Source organism: Ziziphus jujuba, chromosome 10, assembly GCF_031755915.1.
Source record: "Ziziphus jujuba cultivar Dongzao chromosome 10, ASM3175591v1".
Taxonomy (NCBI): Eukaryota; Viridiplantae; Streptophyta; class Magnoliopsida; order Rosales; family Rhamnaceae; genus Ziziphus; species Ziziphus jujuba.
The window spans coordinates 6,400,478-6,413,225 of NC_083388.1; the positions used below are offsets into that span (position 1 = coordinate 6,400,478).

At 30.0% G+C, this 12,748-nt stretch overlaps 2 protein-coding genes across 2 annotated transcripts; both read right to left on the bottom strand.

Moving 5' to 3' along the window:
* Positions 1–1,770: 1,770 nt before the first annotated feature.
* LOC107410707 (pentatricopeptide repeat-containing protein At1g62350) lies at positions 1,771–5,073 on the bottom strand. The gene is made up of 2 exons (XM_016018173.4): positions 4,483–5,073; positions 1,771–2,520 (listed from the first exon to the last, which is right to left on the bottom strand). The coding sequence occupies exons 1-2, from the start codon at positions 4,921–4,923 to the stop codon at positions 2,104–2,106; spliced, it is 858 nt and encodes a 285-aa protein (XP_015873659.3). The 5' UTR covers positions 4,924–5,073; the 3' UTR covers positions 1,771–2,103.
* A 729-nt stretch (positions 5,074–5,802) lies between these two features.
* Positions 5,803–8,506, bottom strand: LOC107410703 (pentatricopeptide repeat-containing protein At4g28010). The gene has a single exon (XM_016018170.4). The coding sequence runs from the start codon at positions 8,174–8,176 to the stop codon at positions 5,993–5,995; it is 2,184 nt and encodes a 727-aa protein (XP_015873656.3). The 5' UTR covers positions 8,177–8,506; the 3' UTR covers positions 5,803–5,992.
* Between the last annotated feature and the right edge of the window lie 4,242 nt (positions 8,507–12,748).

Genomic DNA, 12,748 nt, shown 5'->3' on the forward strand with positions numbered 1-12,748 from the left:
GAGTGACTATTAAGAGTCTCAAATTGTGAATGTGTACCACCTGATTAAGCTGAAGCACTAATAGTTCTAGTTGGCTCTCTCATAAATCTTTGAAATGAATTACCACTACTAGAATTTACTTTTTCAGCAATCATTTTTTGAACATTTATTCCCTCTTTTTCAGCCTGTTGAGCAATCTTTGGATCAGGATTCCTTTCGTGATCATCTAAATAAATATCTCTAATCCATTAGTACATTTGATTGCCCTCTTCATCATCATTTTCCATTATAGTTTCAAATATTAAGATTTCCAAGATTCAAAAATATAATCCACAATGTTTGTATTTTTGCTTTATCGATATTCAATAAATAAATAGAATTTATTAATGTTATTCAATTTAATTTATTCTATTTTGCTTATATCATTAAATATCTAAAAAGTAATTAAAGGATAAAAAAATTTATCAAATTAACTTCATTGATAATTTTTTTACTAAATATCAATAATATTTATGAATTTTTTAAAAAAAATTTAAAAAATATCGGATTTTTTAAAATTTCAGTGGAAATTTTCATGGAAATTATAGATTTTTTTAACCAAATTGTTAAGGATTTGATGTAAATATTTTATGCAAATTTCCATAGAAATTTTGTCGAAATTTAGAAAATTTCAATGGATATTATGGAAATCCTATTCATTTCCATGTTGAACTTAAATTTTATTTTGACTATTTCAAAAAATAAAAATATCGAAGAAATATCAAAAAAATATCGGATATTTTAAACCTTCGTATTAACAATTCATGAAAAGATTATAGAATTAAACAATCATGAACTTATAATTTTTTTTATTTTTTTATTTCTTATTTTTTATTTTTTATTTTTTGGTTTTTGAAAGATGATGAGACTTACAAGTTATGAAACTTTTGAGTGTAAAAGAACACTTTTGCAAAGATTCAATTAACAAATAGTTTATTTTCATTGGTAACCCACAATAATTGAAAGGATAAGCAGGAAAAAGAGGATAAAACAACTACAATTATTGCTGTTTTTTTTTTTTTTTTTTTGAATGAGCAATTACTTTAAATAATTTTCATATGGCAAAGAACATGTAGTAGACATTTAAATTAAATTATTCAATTTTTATTTACCAAAAAAAATTAAATTATTAGAAACAATATACCTTGTAAGTTTTAACTATACTAGTATATTGAGTTTTTTACAAGTTTTCCTTCGATCGAAATCGGTTTTGGGTCCTCTTTAATCTTAATTGATAGAAATGGATTTCAAGTTGGTTCGACAATAAAATGCCACACTATATGGATATATATAATAGTTAAAAATTAAGATTTTTGATTAATAGAAAACAAATTAAAAAATTCTAATAGCTTTAAATGATATGCAACTTCTATTTATGTTTTCTAAAATTTATTAAAAAAATTATAAAAATAGAAAAACCAATATAAACTAAAATAAAATTTAGAATATCACCAAAATAATAAAGTAGGTGCAAAATCTAGTTTAAAGAACTCCTTTAACTTTTTTTTTTTCTTAAAAATTGGGTAAATTATTTGTAACAATTATGTTTTTATTATAGAAAAGTGAAAAAACGAATAGGCATTATTCTTCTAAAATAGGCGACATTATATGATTGAACTAATTTGGCATCCTCTATTTTCATAGAAATGGAAATTATACCTTAAAATTAATATCAACATAACATGGGAACTACCCTATCATTGTTAAAAATTATTGGGTCTCACATCGTTGCTTGACATTATAGATACAAAATAAGAGTAAAATTCACTATCATAAATAGAAAAAAGGAAAAGTTACAACCAGTATTGCATATTTTGATTCAGTTATCTAGTTTCAAGCATGTCATTTCAAAATGCAGCATAAGCGCCAAAAAATGCTTTTGAGAGACAAGAACAAAGATCTTTACTCTCATGAAATGCATAAATTAGAAAGGAAGATTCACAAATTGATCAACTCGCGGTGACCTCTACAAGATTGCGATGAGTAAAGAAAACAACTACTTTCAAGTTTCACCTCCAACGGTGGTCTTCCTTATGACAGACTAACGTCTCTCATTCCGAAAATTCTGTAAATAAGCAGCCTTGTCTAATCATCTTCACTATCTCTCCTCCATTCTTGATCTTCAAACAAGTCCTCAGGAGGATCGTAAACAATCATACCAGGAAACAACTCCAAGAACTCATCTTTGACCTTCTCTCGTAGTTCAGGGTATGGAAGGAGCCCCTTCAATATGACTCGGAAAGGTAGAGAGATTGGAGGATCAGGAGATCGTCTCATTTCATCGTATATTTCCATTGCTTCTGAAGGCAATCCACTATCTAAGTAAGCTCTGATAATGTCCCCAAAAGTATGCTGATCAAACAGAACTCCCTCTCTCTTTAAATCTTCCCAAACCTGCTTTGATTCATCTACCTTTTTGTTTCTTGCAAGCATCATAAGCATATCCCTATAAAAGAACATGTCGGGCTTGTACCAAATTTCTTTACGCACCACATCATATATCTGAAAAGCAAGATATACCATATAATGTAAGTGAAATACTGCCAAATAGTCAACCAACTTGCAGACGTTATTTATTTTTCTCTTTTTCAGTTCTGAAGTTAATTTATAAGAATTATATCCAGCTAACATGCATCAACTGAATATTCACAATAAATAATTGCCTCAAAACAAATTTCCTCTTTTCTTTTAGATATCAGAAAAAACAGCAAAGAGAAAGAGAAAATCGGTTTTGTTTGTTCCACACTTCCACTATTTTGTTCTTCTAGGCTTCCCTTTTTTAAGGCTAGGAACATAATGGTGGGGTAGCAACTCAGAGTAAAAACGTATGGCAAATCAATCCAACAGGAATTGAAAAAAAAAAAAAAAAAAAATCCTCTCTCATTAAAGGTTGTTCTCTGCCAAAAAACTACACGACTGTAATATCATTGTTTTTTGAAATTTATCAAGAGTTCAAGACCATGAACTAACTGCAATTTCTCATTTATATTGTTTTCTTTCTTTGCATGGAGGAGGGTCAGAGGTTAGGTTTTCGAAAGAATAGATCAGTAAAACACTGACTAGCAGGTTAGTAAGTTGCAGCTCACATACATAGGAAAGACAAAAAAAAATCTAACATACAGTTGTAACACACTTAGAAGAAGAGAGCTTGTATGGCAACCCTCCAAAAGAATTGAAGGTGCTAGAGAGGAACTTAGAAAGTTGCTTGAAGTAATATGCTATTGAAAGTGCGAGTGTTACTATTAAAATATATATATATATATATATGTGTATAAATAAATAGAAACAGAAGATGGTGAGAGTTAATCCATGTTTTCAGCAATTAATATCTACACATAGGGGAATGCCTTTAAAATAAGACCTTCAAAGGATGGAAGCAGAAACAAAAATATGTTTTAGTTTAATCTAAAGAAAAACTTTCAGAAACTTTCCATCCACAATATTCAATTATGACTAAAGAGTAAAAATAAATTCACACCCAGCTAGGCTGATAAATATTTGAAAGATTACTTGCTATTTGACCAGAACAAGATGACGAGAACCAGAGTCCTCCCAATTGACAAAATTTTGGAAGAATAATTAACTAGGGAAGTATCAGATTTTCATCTTATCCAGTGGGGAGCAGTATTTGGAGTCTTCTGCAAATCTTTAAGACCTCAGAAAATTGGGAGTGGATATGCTTTGTATTAGGCAATTTGTTATAGCAAGTACATAATATCACATAATAAGTAGGTAATCAAGACACTGGTGCAGAGGATTTGCAGATGTTAAGATAATATTTTATTTTTTTCCCTAGAAATGCAACTCCTATTCTCTGCAGTAAATAGTTTGAATATCTCAATTCATGTTAATATTTAGTGGTTAATTACATTTGTGAACAAAGCTTTTTTATGAACTGGTTGAAGAGAATGGGTGCTTATGTACCGCATACTCTTAAATCCTAATCTAAAAGCCTAACTCATAATAGTTTTTATATGATATGACTACAAAAAGCTTGAATAAAAGTTGGTTCTTCCAAATACTTAATATGCTAAAACATACATACCCTCTAATTCCCTAGCAGGGCAACTAATCTTTAGCAATTGAACTTATATGTATCTTCAACACTAGGAATTTTTTCCCCCCCTTTTTTTTTTTTTTGTTTTTTTGGAGAATGAATTTAATGAAAATACTTTCCATTTTTCTTTCTTTCGTTCTTCTTTTTTCCCAATTATAAAATCATAGACTTCCTAGGTATTAAGCTGCGTGAAAGTAACAAGCCACTTAAGCAAGTTTGAGGGAAAAATTTTGCATCAATCCAAACAAAGACTTTAGCAATACAATTTCACCTTCTAAAATCACATCCATAACCAGCAACAAGAAAATGGAAAAACCCAATGCAATTCATATCAGTTTCGACCTTTCCTCAATATTTCTCAGCAATCAAACAACACGTAAGGAAGCAAAAAGAAAATAATGGCAAACCTTCATAGAGAGGAAGACCTGGTCCTGCCTCTGGAACTCAGCGAGAACAGCGACGAGATCGGACTTGAGCAAACGGGAGACATGGGAGCGAATGAAGCGGTCAAGGCGGAGAGGGTTGGAGCGAAGCCTTTTGAGCTCCTTGGCAACGATCAAGCCCTCTTTGCCTATCTCCTTCTTCCTCCTCCATATAGAGAGGCTAGGTCTCGAACCAGAAGCCGACGAATAGAGCCGAAGCACCCGCGATAATGGCGGTTGGTTTGGGTTTTGATGCTGTTGCTGCTGAAGAACAAGTTCCGAAGAGGAAGTGTTTCTTCGGAGAGAGGAAAATGTTGCAGGGAGACTGAACAAGTCGAAGAAGGAAGAAAGAGAAGAAGAAGAAGACGAAGGTGCAGGGTATGAAGATGGGGTTCTCCGTACAAGATTTGAAGCTAACCGTAACATTACCTTTGGACTTCGACTTCCAGAGACTGTTTCGTACTTGAACTCACTGCCTCTCTCTCCCTCATTGTTATTCTCGCTTGCTTACATTGTTACCGTTTGATTTTCTTAAGTCATTCTTTTTGTACATGTACTTTTTTTTTTTCTGATTTTTGAGTTTTATTTTTTATATGCTTTTATTAAAATCTACACCAATGTCATTATTTATAGATTAGAAAATTTTGAGAAATAACTTACATGAAACTATATATATATATATATATATGAGTTGTGAAATACTTTGTATTTACATTTCTTTTTCTTCTTCAATTCTAAGCCAATTGGTAGAAGAAGTCAACAATTTTCCATGCTATGTTTGATCACTAAGAAAACTTTGGAAAATAAAATGTCTAAGCAAATCAAATGGTAAATGAAAAATGAATTAGATCTCCTATATTCCTTTTTCTTTGTTATTATATAATTAATGATAACATCAAGCTCTCACATGGATACAATCTTTATGCACTAAAAATTTATGTTTACAAATTGATAAACCAACTTCTTTGTTCAGATACATGCATTGTCCCCGAAGGCAATAAAAACAGTAGCGTTGTACAGCCAAGAAAACATTTATCCCGAGCATTAAAAAATAAATAAATAAATAAAATGAGGCAAGAAGTACAAAGATTGCATTTTCAGCATTTGTATATACATATATATATATATATATATATATATAAAGATTGCATAATAATCTATAAGTTTAAATTTAATACAGAATTACAATGAACAAAAATATGGGGGCAAATTTTGAAAGCACTGTAGATAAATTTAGAGAAACAAAACCATTGAAATTGTGAAACTATAATTTCCAATAGAACTAAAGCACTTTCTTAAAGAAAAGAAGTCCAAAACGCCTACTTCTTAAATCTCGATTCTTTGAGAAAAATAAAGTATTACAATTGGTTGTTACGTAAGATAGCCAAAAATCAGGTACTATACAAAAATTACCCCTGGAACATACATAGGAAGATACAAGACTGAACAAAGAATGCTGCAAAACTGGGAAGCTTTTCTTGAAAGCAAAGAAGAATTATGCAGACACTAATCTAAGATCTGGGTGCAACTCATTGAGTTTCATCAATAACTCATTGAACGAAGTGCTTGTTCCTCTTGATGTTTTTTGGGTAAAAGTTGGGAGAATCTTCATCACATCAAGATCTTCGGATAAATCACAGAGGCATGCCAAGATGGTATTAGTTATTTCTGAGTCAAGAACAACATCCTTATCTGCAATTTCTTGAAGCAGATTAACAACTTCTTTTGCTTCACCTTTTGAATTATAACCTTTGAGTAAAGAATCATATACAACGGCATCCGGTCTGAAACCACGATCAATCATTCTCTCAAGAAATGCTTTAGCTTCATCCAACTGCCCAAGTTTTGAAAACCTGTTTATTAGTATGGAATATGTCAAGACATCTGGAGATAGACCCATCTTGAGCATGTCCATTAGCAATTCTCTGGCAGACTCAACATCTCCAGCTTTGAGAGTTGCATCGATTATTACATTAAATGAGGCAACATCTAGTGAATGATTTGAGTTCCTTACTTCTTGAAACACCCTCCTAGCTTGGTCCAAACTACCTTCCCTACACAAGGATGCCATCAATATATTGAAGTCAGCCACAGTAGGATCAAGCCCAGAAGCGATCATTTTAATAAATATTCCTTTGGCAATGTTAAGAATATGCATTTTGCAAAATCCATTAATCATAATGCCATAGGTCATTGCATTTGGAACTAACTCAAACTTCAATATATGTTTCCATAGTTCCAAAGCCTTGTCTATTTTTCCTGCTTGTAGATATCCATCAATTAAAGTATTACAAGTTACTAGGTTACCTACAATCCCCTTTTTGACCATCGCATGATAAATCTCCATAGCCTCATCAAGACGGCCTTCCTTGTGAAGTCCTAGAATTAGCATGTTAAACGTCATAACATCTGGATCAACAGAACCCCCATCCTTTGAAATGGCAGTGAAAAGTTCTACTGCCTCATCAACCTTACCATTGCAACAGAGTCCCCTCAGCAATGTGTTGTAAGTAACCACATCAGGCGTCAACCCCTTATCCATCATCATTTCCAAAATCTTAAAAGCATCATCAACCAACCCTTCCTTGCAGAGTCCATTAATTATAACATTGTATGTCACAGTATTAGTCTTTTCACCCTTCTGTATCATCAAATTGAAGACCTCCATAGCCTTTGTAGTACTTCCACACTTGCAGAGCCCATCAAGTAAGCCTGTATAAGTTGCAATATCAGGCCGAATTCCATGTTGTGTCATCTCATTCAACATCGCTTTTGCTTCTGTCCATTGCCCCATTTTACAAAGATGATGAATCAAACAGCTATATGTTACCACATTAGGAGATATCCCCTTCTCCGACATATCATCGAAAATTCTTTTTGCCCTATCGAAATTTCCCTTGTTGCAAAAACCACTGATAAGAATACCATACACAACGACATCCACTTCCAAACCCACTTTCTTCATCTCGTCCAACAAACCTAATGCCTCATCCATTCGACCATCCTTACAAAAACCATCCATCAAAGTGGAGTATGTAACCAAATTTGGGTGACAACCATTAATCTCCATATCAACCAACAAGGTTACCGCTTTTTCAAATTTCTTTGCTTTGCAAAGCCTATTTACAAGCATGTTGTAAGTTATCATATCCGGTGATAAACAAAGTCTTCCCATTATACTATACAACTCCATTGCTTCTTCAACTTCATTATTTTGACACAAACTCTTCAATATAAGATTCATAACAAATGCATTAACCCTAAAACCACGCTTCAAAACCGAACCTACGACCCCAAGAGCGAGTTGGGGTTTATTTTCATTAACAAAATATGCAATTACACAACTCAAAGATACAAAATTTGGAAAAATATGAACATGGGTCATCTTCTTATAAATAGAAAAGGCCAATTCATAGTTTTTGGACTTTGTGAGTTCACATATAAGGAAGTTGCAGTACGAAGGAGAAGGAAAGAGGCTAGAATCGGCGGCATGGTGGAAGAGAGAAACCGCCTCGGAATATTGGGGATTGGGTTTTTCAAATAGAGAACGTAATCGGGTTTCTAAATCCAAGCAAGAAGTTAAGGGTGAACTTGAAGAGAATAGCTTGGAATAACTATGGAAAATCTGAGAGGGAAAGTGAAAGTAGGTTTGAGGACTAAGAAGTGTTTTTGCTATCATTTCTTTTTTTTTTTTTTTGGTATTAAGTCGTAACTGAATTAGTGCTTGCCTTTCAATGGCTTTAAAACTGGAAACTATAAGAAAATAATGGAAATCATAGAGAAAATAGTTGAAGTATTTGTTTACCTCTATTCTGGTTTGAAGACGAAGAAGAACAAGCAGAAACAGCAGTTTCAGCTTGGTTATAGGTCGTGGGGTCGGTTTGAAGAGGGTTTTATTTGGAATTCTCTTTTCGTTATTTACTTAAATATCATTTACTATTATTATTATTATTATTATTTTGTAATTTTTATTTTTATTTTTAGTTTTATATTTTTCATGATGGCATAATGTTTTTTTTTTTTTTTTTTTGGTTGTTGTTTGTATTGCCCTTTCCTTTTGGTTTTCTAATGAAATCTCAGTATTCAGCATGGTGGCGTAATGTTAGTTTGTTGCTTTCGTTTCAGCCAATGAAACAGCACATAGATGTCAAATGAAAGAGTGTGCATGCGTTTAAACATTTATCAGAAAAATAAAATATATATATATATATATTAAAAGAATATGTAAATGGATAATGAAATTTTTTGATTTTTTTTTTAAACAACTAATTACAAACTATTTTTTTGTTCCTATAAATATAGATAAACATGCTTAACCATTAAAATTAGCTCTCTTCGTTGAAATTCTTCTTTAATTGACAGTGAAGTTCTTATTACCGGTTAATAAAGTAAAATTAATTTCCACCAAAATGTATTATGTACAAAATATTTTCCACAGTTATACACATATTTTGATGCCTGTAAAAACATAAAGGACCCAAAAAATTAGAAGGGTGATCCGGACATGGAGTATAGAGGTCCACGGTCCACTCTCGTTAGTCAAGACCACAACCTATCGAAGCCCAGAGTCCAGGATCACTATAGTCTTCAAAGCCCATATTCTGTTGGAGCCCAACAACTTATGGAGCTCCTGTCGAGCTTGCTTCAAGCTCTGAATTGTTTGCCTCCTTTTTTCGTTTTTCTTTTTTTTAACAGTTATTAAAACTCTGAAATGTTTGATGACTGTTGTTTGGACATGTTAAACTGGAAAAAAGGGATTTTTTTTTTTTTTAATATATGTTAAATTGAGAGAGAAAGTTTTTTTTTTTTTTTTTAACTCCAAACCTGGTCAAACTCATAATAGTTATTGTCGTTTGAATTGTTTTTGAAAATATGATATGAAATATTTGATACATCTATATTTAAATGCTTATCTGCCATTATATATAAGTGCTTTTACCTGAACTACTAAACTATTGTTACAATTTATCTTTAGTTTAGGGTTACTTTTTTTAGTTGTTTCTAGTTCTTATTGAATTCATTAACGTTAACATTTTAATCTATGATAACTTTTCCTAAATTATAAACTCCTTGTTAGTAGCCAAAATATTTTTCCAATGTACTGGGCAGGGTCTCTAGGCTTCCCAAATAGGTCTATCTCCAGCAAAATTATGGAATAGTTTTACGCCACTTTTCAAATGCGTTTCCTAAGTACGAGTCTAATTAAGAAAAATATGAGTAGCCTTTGGCAAGACTAGCTTAGGACAATTAGATCTATTTAATATGTTCCTGACATTGTCACTGTTGATATAATTTGTAATGACAAGCTAATTCCATATTGAAAAACCCGTCCCTTTCAGTATGTACCACGAAATTTGTGGCACAAATGCAAGTTGAAACTTCATTCTGCTTGGCTAATTGGCTGCTTGATTTTTATTATTTGTTTATTATTATTATTTTTTTTTTTCGGTGGAAGGCTGCTTGATTTGATACCCTTTTGAGCTTTTCTCTCCCTTGAATTTTGGCTTTTGAGCTCGTCATTTTTTTGGTGTCGACATTTTCTTTCCCCATAAATAATGGTGTGTGTGTTTGTGTGGGTGTGGGTGTGGGTGTGGGTGTGGGGAGGACATGGTAATTCAAATTATTGGACCGAACAATTTTTATTACTGAGTTCCAAAACTTTTGAAGTTGAGAAAAATTACTTAACCTTACGAGGAATAGTGCTATTGTAAAAATCGGATGTTTAAATGGGTCTTCAATACTTATACTTTTATCGAATAGATTAAAAAATAATACATATATATATATCCTAGCGTGAATTTGAATATATATATTAATGAATTTTGTTAAAATTAATGAATTTTTTTTAATTAGTTATTTTATTGCATAATAAATTGAGGTTTAAAATTCAAAAATATCAAATATATATTTCATTACATATCAAAATTTTATTTATAAAAAGTGAATAATTTTAAGATTCGATAATTAATAAATATAAATTTGAACCCTTAATATTTTCCAATAATTGAAAAATAAAATTTGAACATCTGCTATTAAAGATTTAATTTAAATTTAATTATATGTATATATGTCATATATTCAAAATAAAAAATTGTGTTTGTATAAAATTTTTAAAAACTTTTCATCATTAAACAAAATAATAATAATAATAATAATAATAATAATTGTAAACAATTATCAAAAGTTGCTGTGATATTAAAACAAATTCAATAATATTCATTAAATTTATTATTGAAAAAAAAATCATTAACCTCAAAAATTGCCTTCAAGTATTAAGTATGGAAGACATGTTTTAAAAAAAGATTTATATAATTCACAACTTTTAATTCTATTTGTAGATTAAAAGGAAAAGAGGAAACTATATATATGGATAATTTCGCTAATAAGAAAAGAGCTGGATTTATTGATTAACTAGAATGACATATATATATATATATAGAATTTTGAAAACTGGAATGAGATGCATATTTTGCTGTCTTTCACCAAACATTATGTTTTTTTCTTTTTTTTTTTTTTTTTTTTTTTGGATTGCAATATTTATATACAAATATATCAAAACCTTACTCTTCCATGACTCAAATCCATGTGTCATAGATATAAATATCGATGTTTAATTACTAAAACTATCTATTTCACTTAACATTACGGTCGTTGGGATAAAATAAACTATGGGTATTATGGTTATTTTATTAGTTGATTTCCAATAGTAAAGAAAATTACTTATTTAAGTCATGATTTATGTAATATCAAAATGGTTAGTTAAAAGCTAGAGGTATAAGTTATGACAATGAAAGAAAATGGATTGCCTAATTTTGTTTTGCATCGAATATGAGATTTGGAGTTTTCAAAATATTAATCGACTAGATTTGATAACAATTTGTCTCATTTTTATTGATGGTGAAGGACGTAATAAATTCTTACAAAGAAATTAAACTACAAGATTAGCATTAAACATGTTGATGGAATTTGTTACTGACTAGCTACAATATGAATTTTAATTTCGTTTTTTGATTTTTTTATGTTCTATTTATTTATTTTATAAAAAGTTTCTAATAGAAAAGAGATTTGTTGTTTGTTTATAATTTTTTCCTTCTTGAAAAAATGATGGTATAGATGCATCAAGGAGAGTTTGAATTAAACTCGAGTATGTACTTTATGTGAGATTAATTTGACTCAAGTTCGAGTGAAGCTTAGAAATCTTTGTTCAATTCAAATGCTAATTTACTTTAATTAGAACTCTCTATTGTTTTGATGCATTGAGTTTAAGCTTGAAGTTGCAAAAGAAAACCAACAACGTTGAGTCCAAATGCATAGTTATAAAATGAGTTTGAGATCAAACTTGAGATATGCAAATTTACTTTAATCAGAACTCTCTATTGTTTGATGCATTTGAGTTTAAGCTTGAAGTTGCAAAAGAAAACCAACAACGTTAAGTCTAAATGTATATTTATAAAATGAGTTTTAAATCAAACTTGAGATTTTATATCGAGTTTAAAAATAAAAAGTTTGGAACATTTAAAGTTTGACTATTATTAAAACTCATTTTTCATATAACATGGAGATATATATATATATATATATATATATATATATAATTTTACTATAAAATAAACAATGTTTATTCTATAAAATAAAAATCTAATATTGAATATCATTTGAAAATAGCTAATTTTATTTTAGAATAGATACTTTATTATGTAACATGCCTACCAATAAAGTTGTTTACCCAAAAAAGAAAAACCTAATCCTCCAACAATAATAATCATCTTTGGGTTCTTACCATCTTTATAGTAAACTGTATATACATATATATATTTATCAAGAATATTTAATATGTATATTTGTATATGCCATTTAAAAAACAATCAATAGAATGATTAACAATTGGATTTGTATCAAAGTTCCACGTATTGAACCTGCACTTGTTTAATTAACTTTAAGAATAATCAACATTTGATTCTTTAATAGATATTTCAGTTTTTCCTTACAAAAAAATAATAAAATCAACAATTTTTTTTCAACTAACATAATAATTAAAATTTTGACTGGGAAATAAAATAAATAGAAGAAAAAGAGAGAAATAGGATTTGGGAGTAATTATGAGCGGGAATATTAATAACTTGACAATTAATTAAATATATTTATATTTACAAAAATTTTAAAAAATTGTACAAAATATACGTAAACGAATTTAATGCTTAATTTTCAGACCAAAAATTTGAGTACCTAGTTTTAAAAAAATTCAGACTTG